The sequence below is a fragment of the Olea europaea genome, unplaced genomic scaffold (assembly GCF_002742605.1).
Source record: "Olea europaea var. sylvestris unplaced genomic scaffold, O_europaea_v1 scaffold1534, whole genome shotgun sequence".
Lineage (NCBI taxonomy): Eukaryota > Viridiplantae > Streptophyta > Magnoliopsida > Lamiales > Oleaceae > Olea > Olea europaea.
This window is the reverse complement of record NW_019232931.1, coordinates 141,152-162,306: the sequence shown is the minus strand read 5'-3', so window position 1 is coordinate 162,306 and position 21,155 is coordinate 141,152. Positions and strand designations below refer to the sequence as shown.

Here is a 21,155-nt window from a genome sequence, read left to right as displayed (position 1 = left end):
ATTAGCTTGCTTTTCTTGATCTTTCTTTGAAAATTTTGATATTCCCAAACTTCTTTGTTCTTGAATCCATGAATTTACTACCTTGGGACAACAATTTGTTTCATGGAATTTTGATCACTATTTTATTTTGAATATGCGAACAATCTTTTTAACAACATATTCTTGTTCAGTTTGGAGAAGCAAAAAATCTCAACAAAATATCCAGGATACTTTGAAATTTTAAGCAAATTGAAATAAAATATTTTCTTGAGGCTGCAAAAAAGATTTTGCCTCTCTTTTGAAGTATTCATAACATTGGTGAGTGAGACTGGGCAAAATATTTTTCTCAAGGCCAAAGTATATTAACCAAGTTTGAAACCATTTTGGAAAAACAGGATTACAAGATTGATAGAATAAAATAAACCAAAAATGAGTTACTGATCTAAAAAAGAATACATTGAACCAGGCAGTCTTGTAATCAAGATAATTGAAACGTTCAAATTTACCATTAGGTATATTCATACGTTTTTCTTCCCAATGTTTCTGTCCCCAGTCTTCATAAGACCAAACCTTAAGAATTGAAATTTTTGAAAAATCTGGATCTTTGGAATCTTTTGGTGTATGAGTAATAATGGCTGATTTTGTTTTTGTGAATAGCCCCATAGAACTCATGATTCCTTTTGATGTTGTTTGATAGGTAATGGAAGTTAGGGGGAAAAATATTCGAAAACAAGCTTCAAGCGAAGAATATTTTTGCCATGAACTTCCATTTCAAGAATTAGATATTGAACATTTTTGGTAAAATATTTGAAATTGGTTGAAGGGTTGATTTCTGGAAATTTTCTAGTACCTGTTTGAACATCTTTTTTAAAATTGGTAATTTTTGACTCATTGACTTCATATGGATGAGGAGTTAATTTTGAAGCAAGGGTCGTATTTTAAGGGGAGGAAGATGCACGTGAATTTGAAATATAATCTTCAATTGAAAGAAGATGAATATTAACTTTCTTCTTCTTTTTTCCTTCAACTTTTGAGAATTACATCACACACTTAATTATCTCAAGATTGTATAAATTCTCTTGTGAGAAGGTCTGCCAAATAATTTGATTTTCCCTGTATATATAGTGTTTTGAAATCAAAACAAGACAAAATAGCTTGCCATTTGCAATAATTTTGAGAATAAATTCTTTATTGATTAAATCATCTTGAAATTTTGAAATACATAAAACTATTGATAAAATTTCTTTGTTGATAGTAAAATAATTCTTTTGAGGGTCAGTTCATACACTACTATGGAACCTAATCAAATATTCTTGACTTGACTCTATTGAAATTTTGAAAATGTTCGAAATCCTATTCCTGCTCCTATTCAAACAATTCATAATCAAATTCTTATTTTTCCTGATGTAAATGTCAAAATGATTTTTAAAGGATCTTCCTCTAGATTTCAAAGATCTTATTCTTCTAGATCCGAATAGTCCATTTATGCAATCCTTGTTCAGTTGAGCAATTTGAAGTTCATGACTATTGAAATAATTTGATGCATATAATGCAGATATTTGATCAATTTCTTCTTCACTTTGAAAAACATTTGAAATATTTTCAGATCTATTTCTAGACCTTTGAAACCAAGTTAAAAAAGAGAACATAATTAAATTTAATGAAATTCTAACAATTTACCACTGTAATAACAGTTAAATAAAATAGACTGATTCTTACCAAGCCTACAAACAGGACCACCCTAACACGCCTTCCCCGACTAACAACAGGCTGACCAACGTCTATTCAACAAACATTCCAGAATCAAATCAGATTCTTTTATTTGAATAGTGTCTATAGTGATAAACTACTATAACCTTCAAGAATTTCAAAAATTTGATATTCGGTTAAACCATCATTATTCCAGATAGTTATACCACTTCCAAATAATGTTGTAGGCATTTTAGCCTTTTGTTCGAAAAGTAAATCAGGAGGAGTATTTTTTGGATAATAAGGAAAAATTTTTGAAAATTGAATTTTTTTGCCTTTAAGTTTATTGATTTGAGGAACTTCATCATCAATAAATTGAGATTCAATATCATCAATAATATTGATGTTATTTGAAGTAGAAGATGATATTTTTTATCACTGGGTAGCAAGTTTTTTCAGACCATTAATCTCAGTTTTAAGACCATTTTTAGGTTTAGCCTCATGTCTATTTATTAAAACTGGCTCAATAAGCTTAATACATTTTGAGGAGGATGAAGTTTCGGTTCAAAATTTATTTCAATTCTGTTGAGTTGAAACAGACAGATTGAAGAACTACATTTGTGTAGTTATTTTGAACTTAAATATTTTTGATATCTTTAACAACAACTTGAGATTCATCAGGTCGTTCTTCAAATATCCTTTTGAAAAAAGAAGCAAGAATTTCAGTACTTACACGTGGAATTATTATCTCTTGCAAAGGAGGATAAGAAGATTAAATATTCTCTCCAGAAGGAGTTGTCCAAGTCTTCTGTGGAATATTTATAGTTTGAATAGTTTTTTCTTTCTTTGAAAAAGTAGGTTTTTTGTTAAAAATATTGAAATACACCCACTCATAAAAATTAAATATTCAGGGAATTCATAAAATTTGTCTCAATAAGATTCTCTTTTTTCTTTTGAAAAATTTTGACGAAATATTATTCGAAAACTTTTAATATCAAGAGTTTGATCAGTTTTGAATTCATTTCTTCTACCAATTTTTGAAGAAATAATATTAATTTGATGATCAAGTCTTTTATTTTGAGAAGAAAATATATCAGAAAAGGTTGGAGATTCAGGTTGTTCTGATTCTTCTTCTTTTTCTGCATCTTTTACATTATATAGAGGTTTTGAAATATTTGGAGTAAAATTTACACCTGTAAGAGAAGATGTTAAAAATCTAGCAAATTGAAAGGAAGTTCTAGATTTATCTTCGGATCTAAAAGAATAAGATCTTCGAAACCTAGAAGATGATCCTTTAAAAATCATTTTGACGTTTCCATCGGGAAAAATAAAAATTTGATTAGGAATTGTTTGAACAGAAGCAGGAATAGAATTTTGAACATTTTTAAAATTTCATTCTAGTCCACGAGTTTGAAGATTCCAAGAAATTCTCTTGGGAATCATGGTGTTTGAATGAAAATGATTACATTAAACCAAAAGACTTTCATCTTTAGGAGATGAACGTAAAGTATCAATATTGAGCTGAGTATTCATGAGTTTGTAATATATCCTGTATATTACAGCAAAAGTATTTGAACGATCATCAAAATCGAGATTTTTTATTTGAATATGGAGATTTAGAGCATTAAGAATAGCTCCATCATTAAGATTGATTGAAAATTTTGGATAACAATTTGAATAATTGGACCACTTTCTAGATTTAACTCTAGAACATATAATAATAAATTTACAAATTTAAGAAGTCTCTTATCTCGAAGAGTTAAGAGAATTGGAATGTCTAACCCAAGTGTAAACAAAGGTTTAACAGCAATTTGAACTAATCCAACATGAAGATATTTAAATTTCTTCTTGTAGGATTCAATTGATTCTTTTGAAAATAAATTGATGCGTGCATTTTGATTTTTGATTGATAATGCTTGTTCAAAAGTTTTGATAACATAATTTTGAGTAAAATCAAACTTTTGTATTTTATAGATAGAATTCTTTTATACTTTTGGAATAATCCAATTATGCAATCTTTGTTCAATTTGAGCAATTTGAAGTTCATGACTACTGAAATCATTTAATGCATATGATATAGATATTTGATCAATTTCTTCTTCACTTTGAAAAATATTTGAAATATTTTCAAATATATTTCTAGACCTCTGAAACCAAGTTAAAAAAAAAAGAACATAATTAAATTCAATGAAATTATAACAATTTACCACTATAAAAACAATTAAAAAAGATAGATTGATTCTTACCAAGTCTACAAACGGGACCACCCTAACACGCCTTCCTCGGCTAACAACGGGCTGACCAACGTCTATTCAGCATACATCCCAAAATCAAATCAGGTTCTCCTATTTGAACAGTGCCTATAGTGATAAACTACTATAACCTTCAAGAATTTAAAAAAATTGATATTTGGTTAAACCATCTATATTCCCGATAGTTATACCGCTTCCAATAAATTTTTGAAAATTGATTTTTTTTCTTTGAAGTTTATTGATTTGAGGAATTTCATCATCAATAAATTAAGATTCAATATCGTCAATAGTATTGATGTTATTTGAAGTAGAAGATGATGATATTTTTTATAACTAAGTAGCAAGTTCTTTCAGAACATTAATCTTAGTTTTAAGACCATTTTTAGGTTAGTCTCATGCTTGTTTATTAAGCCTATTGAGCCAGTTTCAAGCCTATAAAAGGTATTAAGCCTATTGAGCTAGTTTTAATAAACATGCATGAGGCTAAACCTAAAAATGGTCTTAAAATTGGGATTAATGTTCTGAAAAAACTTGCTACTCAATTATCAAAAATATCATCATCTTCTACTTCAAATAACATCAATACTATTGACGATATTGAATCTCAATTTATTGATGATGAAATTCCTCAAAATCAATAAACTTCAAAGCAAAAAAAAAAATCAAATTTCAAAAATTTCTCCTTATTATCCAAAAAATACTCCTCCTGATTTACTTTTCGAACAAAAGGCTAAAATACCTACAAAATTAATTGGAAGCGATATAACTATCTGGAATATAGATGGTTTAACCGATATCAAATTTTTGAAATTCTTGAAGGCTGTAGTAGTTTATCACTATAGGCACTATTCAAATAAGAGAATCTGATTTGATTTCGAGATATTTGCTGAATAGACGTTGGCCAGCTCGTTGTTCACCGAGGAAGGCGTGTTAGGATGATCCCGTTTGTAGGCTTGGTAAGCATCAATCTATCTTATTTAACTGTTTTTACAGTGGTAAATTGTTATAATTTCATTGAATTTAATTATATACTTTTTTTCAACTTGGTTTCAGAGATTTAGAAATAGATCTGAAAATACTTCAAATATTTTTCAAAGTGAAGAAGAAATTGATCAAACATATGCATCATATGCATAAAATGATTTTAATAGTCATGAACTTCAAATTGCTCAACTGAACAAAGATTGCATAACTGGACTAGTCGGATCTAGAAGAATAAGATCTTTGAAACCTAGAGGAAGATCATTTAAAAATCATTTTGACGTTTCTATTAGGAAAAATAAGAATTTGATTAGGAATTGTTTGAATAGAAGCAGGAATAGGATTTTGAACATGTTCAAATTTTCAATAGAGTCAAGTCAAGGACAGTTGGTTAGGTTCCATAGTGGTGTATGGACTGGCCCTCAAAAGAATTATTCTACTATCAAAAAAGAAATTTTATCAATAGTTTTATGTATTTCAAAATTTCAAAATGATTTAATTAATAAAGAATTTATTCTCAAAACTAATTACAAAGTATCAAAAGATGTTTTACAAAAAGATGTGAAAAATCTTGTTTCAAAACAAATCTTTGCTAGATGGCAAGCTATTTTTCTTGTTTTGATTTCAAAATACTATATATAGGAAAAATCAAATTACTTGGTATACTTTTTTACGAGAGAATTTATACAATCTTGAGAGAATTGAGTGTGTGATGAAATTCTCAAAAGTTGAAGGAAAAAAGAATAAGAAAGTTAATATTCCTCTTCTTTCAATTGAAGATTATATTTCAAATTCGTATGCACGTTCCTCCTCTCAAAATAAGACCATTGCTTCAAAATTAGCTCCTCATCCATATGAAGTCTATGAGTCAAAAATTACCAATTTCAAAAAAGCTGTTCAAACAGGTATTGGAAAATTTCCAGAAATCAACCCTTCAACCAATTTCAAATATTTTACCAAAAATGTTCAATATCCAATTCTTGAAATGGAAAGTTCATGGCAAAAATATTCTTCTCTTGAAGTTTGTCCTTCGAATATTTTTGCATCTAACTTCATTACCTACCAAACAATATAAAAAAGAATCGTGATTTCTATGAAGCTATTCTCACAAAAACAAAATTAGCCATTATTACTCACACTCCAAAAGATTCCAAAGATCTAAATTTTTCAAAAATTTCAATTCTTAAAGTTTGGTCTTATGAAGACCGGGGATAGAACCTTGGGAAGAAAAACGTATGAATTTACCTAATGGTAAATTTGAACATTTTTATTATCTTGATTACAAGACTGCCTGGTTCATTGTATTCTTTATTAGACCAGTAACTCATTTATGGTTTATTTTGTTCCATCAATCTTGTAATCCTGTTTTTTCAAAATGGTTTCAAACTTGATTTATATACTTTGGCCTTGAGGAAAATATTTTGTCCAGTCTCACTCACCAAAGTTATGAATGCTTCAAAAGGGAGGCAAAATCTTTTTTGTAGCCTCAAGAAAATCCTTTATTACAATTTGCTCAAAATTTCAAAGTATCCTGGATATTTTGTTGGGATTTCTTACTTCTCCAAGCTGAACAAGAATATGTTGTCAAAAAGATTGTTCGCATATTCAAAATAAAATGGTGGTCAAAATTCCAAAACAAATTGTTGTTCCAAGGCAGTAAATTCATGGATTCAATAACAAAGAAATTTGGAAATACCAAAATTCTCAAAGAAAGATCAAGAAAAACAAGCTGATTTTCTAACTAAAAATTTAGATTATTAGCTATGTTATTTCAATTCAAAACTCCAAAAGAATTAACGGCAATTTCAGAAAAAATTGTCAATCTTGCTGAATTTTTTTTCAAAAAGAACTAAATCAGATGCTGATTCAAATTACTCTCAAAGTATAGACAATGGTGATGACTGCTATGGGATTGATACTGATGATCTCTTAGCTCAAGAAAAATAAAAATGACTACATGGACCTAGTTATTTTGATAAATTATATTTATATACGGCCCAAAAATCAAAAAATATTATGTTCAAAATGTGTCTACCGCCTAATAAATTATTTCTTCCAGCTTTACCAACTTTTAAGAAATAAAGTTGGAATTATCACGGTGGTATCAAATGGTGACTTAAAGTTGATATCAATTTTTCAAAGTGGGAAATAAAGAAAAGATTATTGAAGACTTTTCTTGTGGTTGAATGAATTTTGCAAATGGACGGTTTAAAAGTTAAAAAAAAAAAACCATAATTCAATATTCCTTCTTCAAATTGAAGAAATTTTCAAGTTCGGAGCTCAAAATTTCAAAAATAAAAGCAGATCAAGGGTTCAAGATTTCCTCAGAGTTGATTTAACAGGAGATAAATCATTCTCAAGATGTTTAAGAAATCCTTGTATTGTTTTATTGTCTGTATTTTTCAATCTTTATCTTTCAATCGTGTAATTCCAAGTTCATTTCGATATTTGTATTTCAATTTTCAATTATCAATAAAATTATCTTCATTTTAAAACATTTTGTCCATTTTCACTTCTACTCTTCTCCACCTGGGCCATATATATATACTCATTGTAATAATCGTCCAACGTAACATACATATGATAAATAGTGATTTAACCCATGTTTGGCTCTCATTAAATTACATTATATTATATTCTATTTTTCTCTATCCTATTTTCAATATATATATAGCCCTTGTTTGATTTTCATTAAATTACATTACATTACATTCTATTTTTCTCTCTCCTATTTTCAACCACACAATCTTCTATAAAATAATATTACACGTAAATCGAAAATTTTTCTTTCTTTTTCAACCACTCATTTTTCAAAAAACACTATTTTATACATTAAATTTTCCCCGTAATGAGGGCCAAACAGGGGCATATACTCATTGTAATAATCGTCCAACGTAACATACATACGATAAATAGTGATTTAACCCATGTTTGGTTCTCATTAAATTACATTATATTACATTCTATTTTTCTTTCTCTTATTTTCAACCACACAATCTTCCATAAAATAATATTATAAGTAAATCGAAAAATTTTCCTTCTTTTTCAATTACTCATTTTTTCAATAAAATACTATTCTTCTCATTTTCATTACAAAAAATGAGGGTCAAATGGGGCTAAATATATGAAATAAAGAACTAACGCGTTAATACATGAAATCACACTTCGGTATGGAGCGAGCGAGCGACTACGCTCTTTTAATGAAAGCCAGGCTAATGAAGTGCGAGGTGGCAAAATATCTTCTTCAATTCCACCCCTAACACCGTAGGCCACCTCCGACGCTGTCACCTGAGCTGGAAACCAAAATTAGGCGATGCTTCAAGTGTGTTTGCGGTGAAAATTCTGATGGCAGTTGCAGGATTCTGCCAGAGAGCAAAAGTGGGGCAGTGCAGAGAGTAGACCAGGACGCCAGCGGAAGGACCAGCTGCAAGCCTGGATTTCTAACCGGCACCACAGTCAAATTTTGATTCCAGGGAATTGCAAAATGTTCTTCAAAAGGTTACAATCAACCACTACAACACACGTATCACTATACCTTTACTCTCCAATGTCTATGTTTCCATTTTCAACCCTAGAAATTCCGTCAAATTATATTTCCAACCAACAATCAGAAACCCATATTAAAAATCCCAATAACATCGATGAATCCTGTATACTGAATCAGCTCTCAGATATTTTACCAATCAACCGAGATCCATTAATTTTCCAGCCAATTACCGGAAGTTTACCGGACAAACATTTAGAAATTAGGGCCGTCGATGATTTTTTAGCTCCTGAAGAGAAATTACGGGGAATTTTTCTGCATAAACTTCGAAGTAAGACTGCAATTAGAAACGCATTAAGCAGTGTTGGCGTGGAAGTAAGCATGGACGTTTTCTCAGAAGTAGTGAATAGAGGGAATTTGTGTGGTGAGGCGATGGTAATGTTCTTTGATTGGGCTATCGAGCAGCCTAATATACCTAACGATATATGTACTTATCATATAATTCTTAAAGCATTAGGCAGGAGAAAATTTTTTATGTATATGATGGAAATATTAAATGATATGAGAGCTAAGGAAGTGAACCCTAATCCCAAAACCCTTTTCATTGTTCTGGATAGTTATGTTCGTGCTCGACAAGTTTCTAAAGCTATTAAAATTTTCGGGGAACTGGAGAAATATGGTTTAAAAGTTAATGTGGAGACGTTGAATGTTATTTTGCAGTGCTTATGTCAACGATCATTTGTGGGCACTGCAAGTTCACTATTTAACAGAATGAAAGAGAAAGTACAAGCTGACAGCGAGACTTATAATATTATCATAGGTGGGTGGTCCAAGTTTGGCAGAGTTAGTGAAGTTGAGAAATTCTTGAAAGTTATGGTGAACGATGGAGTTGAGCATGATTGTGTAACTTACAGTTATATTCTTGAGGGTTTGGGGAGATCTGGTCGTGTTGATAACGCTGTTAAGATCTTTGAGTACTTTGAGGAGAAACGAACTATGCTAAGTACTGGGGTTTATAATGCAATGGTTTTTAATTTTATTGCTGTTGGAGATATTGATGAAGGCTTGAAATATTATAAGCGGATGTTGAGTAATAATTATGAGCCAAATATGGATACTTATGCTAGAATAATAGCTGCATTTCTTAAAGTTAAAAGAGTTTCAGACGCTATCGAACTGTTTGATGAAATGCTAGCTCGAGGGATCATTCCTACAGCAGGTACTCTCACCACGTTCATTGAACCTTTGTGTGGCTATGGTCCGCCTCATGCTGCCTTGATGATATATAATAAGGCAAGAAAAGTTGGATGCAGAATATCACTGACTGCCTATAAGCTCTTGCTTATGCGGTTATCTAGGTTTGGGAAGTGTGGGATGCTGCTGAATATATGGGAGGAGATGCAAGAAAGTGGCTATTCTTGTGATATGCAGGCTTATGAGTATGTTATCAATGGCCTCTGTAACACGGGGCAGCTTGAAACTGCTGTCCTAGTCATGGAGGAATCTCTGCACAAGGGATTTTTCCCTAGCAAGCTTATTTGTAGCAAACTGAATAATAAACTGCTGGCTTCAAATAAAGTAGAAATAGCATATAAGCTTTTCCTGAAGTTAAAGAATGCTCGTGTCAATGAAAATGCACAAAGATATTGGCGGGCTAAAGGGTGGCACTTTTGATCTTTTGCATCTGTAGGTTGGTGATGGCAGCTGTTTCAGGTAATATTTATCTGGATTCTTATTGAATAAGAAGGATCATCTTTCTTCAAGTTCTATGGTCCACACGGAAGCTTAGATATAACAATTGAACCACAACTACTGACTATCAGACGAAGGCACTAGTCTCTCAAGCTTGCTGCTTTACTATAAGCACGATTCGGAGATCTTGGGTTCATGGCTATCTGACCCTCTTCTGCTTAGTTACATTTATCCTGATGATCAGGTATTTAACACAGTCAATATTGTTCGATGCCAAAAATTGTTTCGTTAGCAGCATTGAATTGTTCTGCTTTTCCAACTGCATGACTTATTTTATTGACTGCAGCTACCTGGTAGCGTAGGAAAAGAATGTGCCTGAGTTTTATGATGATTAAGTTCAGAATTGCTGTTGCAAGAAATGGATTTAATTACATACCTGATGGCCTTTCACTGAAGTTACCAAGATATCATCAAAAGGGTCAGGGCATCAAAAGGGTCAGGGCATGTATTTTCTGTGCATCATTTATTGTGCCTTTGTTGTTTTCTAATGCTTTATTGACTCTTTGTGTAATTAAATTTTCAAGTTAATGTAGTGGTCTACACAATATACTGGCCCCGATTGAATGCTGTTCTGTGCTTCGCAGATGCAGTATTGTTTGAAAATTAAATAAAAGATGTCATTCCTTGTGTTTTAGATATGTGCCAGGAAGTGCTTAATGGAGCATCATGTATCTTCAGTGGATATCATTTTCACCACTGGAAATGCTGGGATCATCTCATTGGGCAGGCTCCAGTTATGCTTCCATAAGAATTTAAAGATCAGGAAATTACTTGAACAGTTGAACCCTTTCTAATTTTTTATGTATATGATGGAAATATTAAATGATATGAGAGCTAAGGAAGTGAACCCTAATCCCAAAACCCTTTTCATTGTTCTGGATAGTTATGTTCGTGCTCGACAAGTTTCTAAAGCTATTAAAATTTTCGGGGAACTGGAGAAATATGGTTTAAAAGTTAATGTGGAGACGTTGAATGTTATTTTGCAGTGCTTATGTCAACGATCATTTGTGGGCACTGCAAGTTCACTATTTAACAGAATGAAAGAGAAAGTACAACCTGACAGCGAGACTTATAATATTATCATAGGTGGGTGGTCCAAGTTTGGCAGAGTTAGTGAAGTTGAGAAATTCTTGAAAGTTATGGTGAACGATGGAGTTGAGCATGATTGTGTAACTTACAGTTATATTCTTGAGGGTTTGGGGAGATCTGGTCGTGTTGATAACGCTGTTAAGATCTTTGAGTACTTTGAGGAGAAACGAACTATGCTAAGTACTGGGGTTTATAATGCAATGGTTTTTAATTTTATTGCTGTTGGAGATATTGATGAAGGCTTGAAATATTATAAGCGGATGTTGAGTAATAATTATGAGCCAAATATGGATACTTATGCTAGAATAATAGCTGCATTTCTTAAAGTTAAAAGAGTTTCAGACGCTATCGAACTGTTTGATGAAATGCTAGCTCGAGGGATCATTCCTACAGCAGGTACTCTCACCACGTTCATTGAACCTTTGTGTGGCTATGGTCCGCCTCATGCTGCCTTGATGATATATAATAAGGCAAGAAAAGTTGGATGCAGAATATCACTGACTGCCTATAAGCTCTTGCTTATGCGGTTATCTAGGTTTGGGAAGTGTGGGATGCTGCTGAATATATGGGAGGAGATGCAAGAAAGTGGCTATTCTTGTGATATGCAGGCTTATGAGTATGTTATCAATGGCCTCTGTAACACGGGGCAGCTTGAAACTGCTGTCCTAGTCATGGAGGAATCTCTGCACAAGGGATTTTTCCCTAGCAAGCTTATTTGTAGCAAACTGAATAATAAACTGCTGGCTTCAAATAAAGTAGAAATAGCATATAAGCTTTTCCTGAAGTTAAAGAACGCTCGTGTCAATGAAAATGCACAAAGATATTGGCGGGCTAAAGGGTGGCACTTTTGATCTTTTGCATCTGTAGGTTGGTGATGGCAGCTGTTTCAGGTAATATTTATCTGGATTCTTATTGAATAAGAAGGATCATCTTTCTTCAAGTTCTATGGTCCACACGGAAGCTTAGATATAACAATTGAACCACAACTACTGACTATCAGACGAAGGCACTAGTCTCTCAAGCTTGCTGCTTTACTATAAGCACGATTCGGAGATCTTGGGTTCATGGCTATCTGACCCTCTTCTGCTTAGTTACATTTATCCTGATGATCAGGTATTTAACACAGTCAATATTGTTCGATGCCAAAAATTGTTTCGTTAGCAGCATTGAATTGTTCTGCTTTTCCAACTGCATGACTTATTTTATTGACTGCAGCTACCTGGTAGCGTAGGAAAAGAATGTGCCTGAGTTTTATGATGATTAAGTTCAGAATTGCTGTTGCAAGAAATGGATTTAATTACATACCTGATGGCCTTTCACTGAAGTTACCAAGATATCATCAAAAGGGTCAGGGCATCAAAAGGGTCAGGGCATGTATTTTCTGTGCATCATTTATTGTGCCTTTGTTGTTTTCTAATGCTTTATTGACTCTTTGTGTAATTAAATTTTCAAGTTAATGTAGTGGTCTACACAATATACTGGCCCCGATTGAATGCTGTTCTGTGCTTCGCAGATGCAGTATTGTTTGAAAATTAAATAAAAGATATCATTCCTTGTGTTTTAGATATGTGCCAGGAAGTGCTTAATGGAGCATCATGTATCTTCAGTGGATATCATTTTCACCACTGGAAATGCTGGGATCATCTCATTGGGCAGGCTCCAGTTATGCTTCCATAAGAATTTAAAGATCAGGAAATTACTTGAACAGTTGAACCCTTTCTGTTTGAAACTCGAATTTGAAAACTTTGTCACTGCATTTTTACAAGGACTTGATTATTAGGTTGTTATTTTGTTTTGTCCATTTGTTTCTTAAATTCCACCAATAGGTTCACCGATTGATTGATATGATCAGGTGAATAATACTGACAAATAATCATAATATGAGGTAAGTGAATTCCTTGGCAATTAAAGAAATCTAGAGGACAGAGATATTTCATTAGTCATTTAACTGGACTGCCTTGAATATTTTCTGATGTTTTGACAAACTTCATAATTTGCACGATTTATTTAGTCACTTACAGTACATATAATTTCTTTTTGATATTAAATTCTTTACTTTTGCTAAATAGACTCTAATTCATGGCTTAAATGAATCCATAACTCACTGTGATTTTCTTAAATCTTAGCTTGCCTTTGTGATGTTATTGAGCAAGTGTGTGTTCATTTTGTATTAACCTCCTCCACATCTAATATGAGATATGAGATGGTCTGGATCAGTGAAAAGTCTGAATCGATGATTTTATCAAATCAGCACATGCATTTTAAAGTTGAAACTAAATTTTCTTTCTCTATGCCGTCATGAACAGTACTCAAGCTAGAAACATCCCAATTGATTTTGGTGCTATGCAAGACCGGTTTAAACAAGTGAGTTGCCCAGAAGATGAAATAACTCTCTATTGAACTAATGTACTTCTTTAGTCTCAGGTTCTTCACTTTAATATTCATGAACGGCTTCATGGCATGAATAGAGGAGATGCCGAGGTTTTATTTTCCTTGAAAGTTAAACTGACTGTTATGAATTTTGTGGGTTCGATTCAGATGGTCAATGGTTCAGATAACGCATGTTTACAACCATAACTTGATGGGCCAACTTTAGCTTCCTCGGATTATGGTTTAAATGATGAGAGTCTTGAGAAGTAATCTGGTTGTATTACTGGTACTATGGTTATGGGAGGAGACGAGGCTGTGAAGTATGTATTCCTTGTCACTCTTATGTTCAATCACATCGAGAGGAAAGGCATACCATATTGTGCAACGCTGACATCCAAAACTACAACATGCTCAAATAGACAGAATAGACATCAAAATAAAATGCAATTTGCAGAAACAAAAGGTTTGGTGCTCTGAATTTCAGATATACAAATTAATATATAGGTTATGAGGCAAACACATCTGAGCTTTTGTGGATTTCACTCCAAACGTTTTACTTGATATAATTTAAGTGTCAAGCAAATATTTACTAATGGATGATGTTGATCGGTCGTTTAAGTCTAACTTGCATCTCCAAGTCTTTACTACCTCGCTAAGCATTAGTCCCCTGTAGTAAGTTTCCGTTGGACTCTCTTTATTTTGAAATTATTTATTAGTCATACTCATTTTTATTTAAACATTCGCACAATAAATATTTTGCATATAAACTAAATTTTTTTCTATTATTTAACAACGCATTCTTAAAAAATCACAATTCAAAATTTCATTTTTCCAAATTTCTTTTCTTAACAGGGGCTAAATAACATATAATTAGGCCTAGATGCCTCTACATTATCAATTGTCAAAAAAAATTGTCCCTTTTTAAAAATGTGCTAAAAAATGTCTTATTTTGAATGCAAATTGTCCACAATACCCTTGTAATTACCTTTTTGAGGTGCATTTAATGTTAATTAATGTCATGATTTGATAATTGACACATGTAAGAAAATCCTACGTTTAATTCTATTATATATGGATTATGCTAGTCTGTCAAGGTCATTTGCACAGACTCTAACCAGACTAAGAGAGTGTAGATTTTTTTGTCTTTAAAAAAAATGGGTGTGAGCTCCCTTGTTTAAGAGATAGTCTGGCCACAAATGACCCTGGCAAACTATCATTTTCCATTATATATTATCTAATAGAAGTGTTAATAAATAAATAAAATTATTTCATAATCTTTTGTTATGTGGATGAATGATAATTAGTCTAAAAAAAACACAAATATTTGTAGCGTTTTTCATTGATTCATCTTTAAGTTTCAGAGGTTAGTATTTATACATTGTTTAATGTTTTTATCTTACAACTTACTAATGTGGAATTGCTAAATACAACCCTTCATAATTATTTGCAATTTTTTTATCCAACCACTTTGATTGTTTTTGCAATTTTTTTAAAATGACAATATTCTCTATAAAAACTTGTTGGAGATTCCCTATTTAATGAAGCATTGTTTAAGTAATTTACGAAGTTTTTATCATATGGTAGTTGAGTATTGATGAATATATTTAATACTATAATAATTGTAGTCCAATCATACCCATTAAGGCTTCGTTGGGTACCCATTTTTTTCTCTTTCTTCTTTTCAACCACACGTTCTTTATTAAAATAATATTACACGTAAATAAAAAAAAATTTCATATTTTTCAACTGCACATTTTTCATTAATTTACTATTCAAAAATACATTTTTACATAAAAATGTCTCCCAAACACCCTATAATTGATTTCCATCAGATGCCAACCGTAAATATAGATAGTTCAATTGTTGAATTGAACGGTATAGATCGACAGTTAAATGTCAAACTCGATAGGTAGTAAATGTCCGGAATGACAGATAAACTGTCGATTTCATTCGTTTGTTACCGTTTTGTATAATTTATTCGTAGTTGCCACTTGTATGTTATTAAAATTCTATTTAGTATAGTGTTGAATGGTTATGATTGGTATCTCAAATTTTTAGGCATGAGTAGAAATCCGAGATTCATTGTTTTGCATGGGGGTGAATTTGTCCATGTATATGATGAATGGAAGTGACAAGGAAACAAGATCATTTCAATCATAGTTCCAAGTGGATGATGAATGTACGTGAAACATTATATAGTCAAACGTGTCATCTTGTAAATTATTATTCATTCATTAGGTTTGAATTTGTATATAATCTTGAATGAATGAAATGTTCCCCATAAAATCTGGAGTTTTTGTCATTTCGTAGTTAAGCATTGATGAACACAATTAATACTATGAAGAATGTATTCCACTTACAATTCTTAAATGATATAGCAGACTGTAAAAATTGATAGTTAAAAATGTTTTAAAAAAATGTATTGGAATTTGATAGATGAAATGTCGAGCTCGACATTTCAACTGTTGTATTCACCTGTTTGCTATTGTTTGGTATAATTTATTCGTCAGTGTCAATTGCATATTAATAAACTCTAATGTTATGATTGTCTTGAATGTTTTGCTATCTCAATATTTTAAGTATGACTAATAATCTGAGATTCATTCTGTCGAACAGGAAAAATCTAGTGCATGTAGATGATGAGTGAAAGTGAGAGAGAACAAAATCACTATACTCTTAGTTCCAAGTGATATCACTGTAGCAGGACTTGTGTTACGATTGATTGAAAAGCTTCGTATTCATGATCCATCTACTAAAATCGAATTGAAGTTCAAAGTTCTGAATATGAATATACCTCCAGTCAAAATATGCGAAGATGAAGCTCAATGATGGAATCGGGCTTTAATTTCTATTTTGTACATGACAATAACAACTTTCGTTGTTTATATTGTATTATTATTTTACTTTTACTATCGTTGTGCTTCAGATTAATTACAAACACAACTACAACAATGCAAAACATAATATTTCATTTACTAACAGTTGTTAAATTGTCGGCACTAACAAATAAGCTCTCAAATTTTCAACAGTTGTATGTTGGTAAATTTTACACAAAACAAAATAATCAGGCATAACGGTTGGTACCAAACTAGACAATATGACGGGTATACAATCATTGCGTGGATACAATAGTCATAACAAGATGATCGATTAATATAAATGAATCACTAACTTGATTCAAATTTATTTATTGGATTTCCATATCATACAACTTTTCAGCACTTCAAGTGAGGGATGGTCATTATATCATACAGGACGTGATGTGATCCAGGACATGCAAGCGTTGAAGTCAAGTCCAACGTCAAGCCCGAAGAAAAATCCATTGATAGTCGACAGTGGACCGATGATGCAATCGAGGATAAAGCGAGGGAAAGAGGCATTGGGATTGCTTGTCAAGGTAACCGTTGATGAAACCATGATCGGGATTCAAAATGGAGCAAGTTTCATATTGGGATCGAAGGCCAAAGAAGTTTGGATCAATGTGTTAAAACTGAACAAAAACGAAGCCGAAGTGAAGAACCATGCGACCGCATAGTTCTCCACCTCTTGCGGTCACACAGATAGGGGCAGGGCGTCAATCGACTAAACTTGATTGTTCCATGCGGCCGCATGGAATTGAACCATGCCACCGCATGGGTCTATTTCGGGGAGGATTCTTTCAAATTTCGTGAATTTTCCTTTTAGAATTTATTTCTTTCCATAATTTTAGCATATTTTGGAGAATATGCACGTTTTTATCATATCTTAGGATTTTAGTATAAATACTCATTATTATTCATTGTATTGCAACTTTTTGGTATTATTATTATTGAGAGACTTTTATTGTTTTCTTCATGTGTTCTTCAATTGGACAATCTATGAACTTATCAGGATTTAAATCTTGTGGCATTCAAATCATCCGGGTGAAATTCACATATTTTTGCTTAATCAAGAGTTCAAATTAGGACGGTCGATTAAATTGAAAAAAAAAAAAGACAAGTCCGTGTAATTTTTTGTACTTGGGCTGAATATACCTAAACTCGACCATGATTATAATACACAACTAGTAACAGTTACAAAATCAAGCTATACAACTGGCTAAACAATTATATTTTCGTATACTACACAAATATTAAAATAAGTTACACAACATTTTCCATGATCAAAGTACAAAGATTATATACTTAAGTTTCATAACCCGAACAGGTCCACTATTCTTAACCTTTCAAAAATGGACGACATCGTTTTCCGTTAAACAAATTTCAATTATTTCATATTGTCCTCTCTTTTTACTGCTCCTAATGTATGGAGTTCGATTCAAAGTAGACGATACTCAAATTTGCATCGAGCGTTGCTTCTTTGTCACCACCACTTCTTCATTTTCAATTGGATTGATAGCATTTGAGGGCACCTCTGATGCAACTCTTTTACAAGAAGACGGCATCGATGTACCCTTCAGGCACTCCTCCAATGACATCATAATTTGTCAATCCATTCAAAAACCAGTAACATGAACAAATACCAAAGGTCAAGTGATGATATGTAATACATTTACTTCGTAACATACGTAGAAGAGCAAATGAAACAAGTTTGACATTATATCATAACTGTCCAGAAACAATAACCGTCTAGAATTTCACATCATAATTGTCAAGAATCATAGTCTATCTTGATTCTCGACAGATGGGTTCCATAAGAACTACATGTGAATTCTCCATATGCTAACATGAATTAGATATTTGAATCCTCATATTTAACCACATTACATCAAATTTAAAAACATATCAACTCAAAAATTCAGCCCACATTTAAATTGAACTCAAAAATTTTATCCAAACGACATGTGAATTGACCATAAATCAATTCAATAGTTCACTGTCAGTAAAAGATAAAAAAACTCCCATCATATGCATTTAAATTATTGTACTTACAAATCAAATAATTAAGTATTTGAGAAAACTTAATCACATAACAAACATAACTCCTTATTCATCCAAAATTGAATCAATGACCAGGTAAAAAGTATTAAAATGTATAGATAAATGAAAAGGCTTATAAATAGAAAGGAAAACACCAAATAAAAAGGGGAATAACTAAAGAAAAAATTCTAGATTTTTCTCAAACCAAAAAATTCTACGCATCATTACATGGAAAATGCTTGAAAATCTCTCTTTTTTTTCTTTTTTTTTTTTGAAATTTGAATATGATCGCTTATTAAATTGAAACCCTTTGTATTAATTTTTTCCCCTCAACATCAAATTGCAACCAATCGTAACACAAATACAGCACAAATTATTCAAAACATTTAAATCTAAAAAAATTAAAATGATATTTACCTCAATTTGAAGTTGGAGCCAAATATGAATTGTCGGATATTGAACTTGAAATGTATTCCGATTAGGTGTGGGTTGTCGATCGTGAGATGGAGAAGTGGTTATTGTAGGATGTAAATTCTTTAAATTCTTCTTCACTATTTTACGTGAAAATAGGTTTTGAAAATGCAATTGCAAAATGGGGTTACGTACAATATTGGAGAATGGGTTTAAAAAGTGGTGGTGAGTGGTTTGATGTGATATTTTTGCACTTTTTGTATTACTTTTTCATCTAATAAAATCAGCTTTAATTAAGGATATACAAGGTATTTAAATTTTTTAGAAGGATAAAAAAAGTCCAAAAGTGACATTCTTGCAAAAAAGCATTAACATGTAACATTTTTTAAAATGTCAATCTAAAAAGTGACATTGGGTGCAATTTCCTCTTGTTAAATGATGAATGATATAATGAGTACTGGTGCTCAATTTATACTAAACACTGATAATGTGTCATATTAATTCATTGGTAGGTAAAAATTTTAATTCAAATTTTGGGACCCATAAAATCTTTATCCAATAATAAATTAATATAACACATTACCGGTGGTTAGTATAAAATTAAATTTACTTAAATAAACATATATATAATTAAATAAAAATATATTCATCACTAATATTTATTTTAGTTTAAAAAAATTGGATCTTTTATCTTTTTTTAGAATTTGTGTTTAACTAAAATTCTAATAATCATTAAATGTATTCAACTAAAGTTAAAACAATAATGGAAGAGACAGCATTAGAGCAAATACATACAGACATGGCAATATATATAAAGAAGATTTTGAAAATTTGAGATTACCTTTTATTGTGCATTTATGAATTTAATATGTGAATGATTTTTAAAAGGTTAAACCCTAACCTTAAGGGTCCCCCACCACTCCTGCTCTGGAGCATCGTGAGGGAGGTAAATCGCAGGTTATGTCTCCAAGGGTACAGGATGGAAGGTTGCTTGTACACTTGCACTTACCCAAGAGCCAAATCCATATTTTAGGATTCGAACCCTTGACGCAGCAGCCTCAAGCAAAGCTGGATTTCTCCACCCTCCTCTTTTACCACTTGGAAATGTGCCCTGGGGGCAATATGTGAATGATTTTTGATTTGTGTTTAGGTTGTTTGATAAGCTATCATATGGGTCGTGTCTTATAAAAATAGAGTGGCAAGACACTTCAATAACAAGGCCAAGTCTAGCAGATTTATTACAAGTAGTTTGTCCTATCTTACTAAGCGGTTTGTTTTGCTCCTTTTATTAAGTTTACTTTTGTTGGACTTGCATGCACTGCGTACTTTTACTTTTCAGTTGGTAGGGCCTATGTGCCCATATTTTTTTTAAAGTGTGAATAGTTTTTTTATTAGTAGTTGAGATGATCTCATCCCAATAAATTTTAGTTTTTTCTATTATAAATGATACATAAGCCTTGTCATGAGCAAGCACCCTAAGTCTTGTCCCGTGTAAGTATCTTGCAGTCCTGTCCTTGTAATAAGATCAAAGTCTTGTCTCGTGCAAGCATTTTACAGCCATACACGTGTAAGGAACTCAAAGCTTTGACTCATACAATCAGCTTAAAGCCTTGTCCCGTGAAACTCACGGATTTTTTTTTCCTGGGCCCCACTCTTGACCTCCAACTAAGATATATAGTTACCTCGACGATCGACCTTCGCCTTCAGCTCGGCCATTTTAAAAGATTCACTCATTCTTGTAGTGATAGGTCTCGAGCAATGCTTAATGCCTGCAAGAGTGAAGCAAGTACCTTGACTAGAGTTCGGGATTATAAGTTCAACATTATATCAAATGAAAAGGCTCGAACTTACCTTTAAGTTCATGGTCTCCAGGGCTTTAACCCCTTCCTCAAAATCGAGCTCATCTCCCCAATATTTCTTGATGAGCTTCAGCATAAGCGAATACTTTTCATGGATGCACGGGGGCCACTAATATTGCTATAAGTTGTCAAACCCAAAAACTAATATTGGCTAGTCCCATAAAAAATCCACCTAAAATCTTCGGGTTCGAAGGCTCAATAAGAAGACTGAGGACCATGATCAACCATTTTGGAGAAAACAAATGGTCATCCTTGCATTACATCATTGGGCAGGGAATAACCCCATGATTTAGATCTCCTTGGGCAGCTACCTAGCTTTCTTGCAATTCTTAACCCATTAGGATTCTCAATGAGATAATACTCATCTCATTATGATAATGTTGGATCTTAT

General features: G+C 32.2%; 2 protein-coding genes and 1 long non-coding RNA gene across 10 annotated transcripts; 2 read left to right on the top strand and 1 right to left on the bottom strand.

The window, feature by feature from the left end:
• The first annotated feature begins 8,066 nt into the window (after positions 1-8,066).
• Positions 8,067-10,922, top strand: LOC111376626 (putative pentatricopeptide repeat-containing protein At5g43820). Of its 3 annotated transcripts, none has more exons than XR_002699513.1 (2): positions 8,067-10,321; positions 10,773-10,922. XR_002699513.1 is itself a non-coding variant. In XM_022999596.1 (2 exons), the coding sequence occupies exon 1, from the start codon at positions 8,386-8,388 to the stop codon at positions 10,057-10,059; it is 1,674 nt and encodes a 557-aa protein (XP_022855364.1). In that variant the 5' UTR covers positions 8,067-8,385; the 3' UTR covers positions 10,060-10,098; positions 10,209-10,766. The 3 variants fall into 3 exon arrangements, 1 of the variants encoding a protein (XP_022855364.1); XR_002699512.1 differs by lacking the exon at positions 10,773-10,922 and adding an exon at positions 10,424-10,766; XM_022999596.1 differs by lacking the exon at positions 10,773-10,922 and having other exon boundaries at positions 8,067-10,098; positions 10,209-10,766.
• Positions 10,923-10,939: 17 nt separating this feature from the next.
• LOC111376627 (putative pentatricopeptide repeat-containing protein At5g43820) lies at positions 10,940-14,189 on the top strand. Of its 6 annotated transcripts, none has more exons than XR_002699518.1 (2): positions 10,940-12,339; positions 13,533-14,189. XR_002699518.1 is itself a non-coding variant. In XM_022999597.1 (2 exons), the coding sequence occupies exon 1, from the start codon at positions 10,944-10,946 to the stop codon at positions 12,075-12,077; it is 1,134 nt and encodes a 377-aa protein (XP_022855365.1). In that variant the 5' UTR covers positions 10,940-10,943; the 3' UTR covers positions 12,078-12,116; positions 12,227-14,189. The 6 variants fall into 6 exon arrangements, 1 of the variants encoding a protein (XP_022855365.1); XR_002699514.1 differs by having other exon boundaries at positions 12,442-14,189; XR_002699515.1 differs by having other exon boundaries at positions 10,940-12,573.
• A 3,453-nt stretch (positions 14,190-17,642) lies between these two features.
• On the bottom strand, positions 17,643-19,139 carry LOC111376625. Its single transcript, XR_002699511.1, has 2 exons — positions 18,912-19,139; positions 17,643-18,040 (listed from the first exon to the last, which is right to left on the bottom strand). It is a non-coding gene; the product is annotated as an uncharacterized LOC111376625 (long non-coding RNA).
• Positions 19,140-21,155: the final 2,016 nt, after the last annotated feature.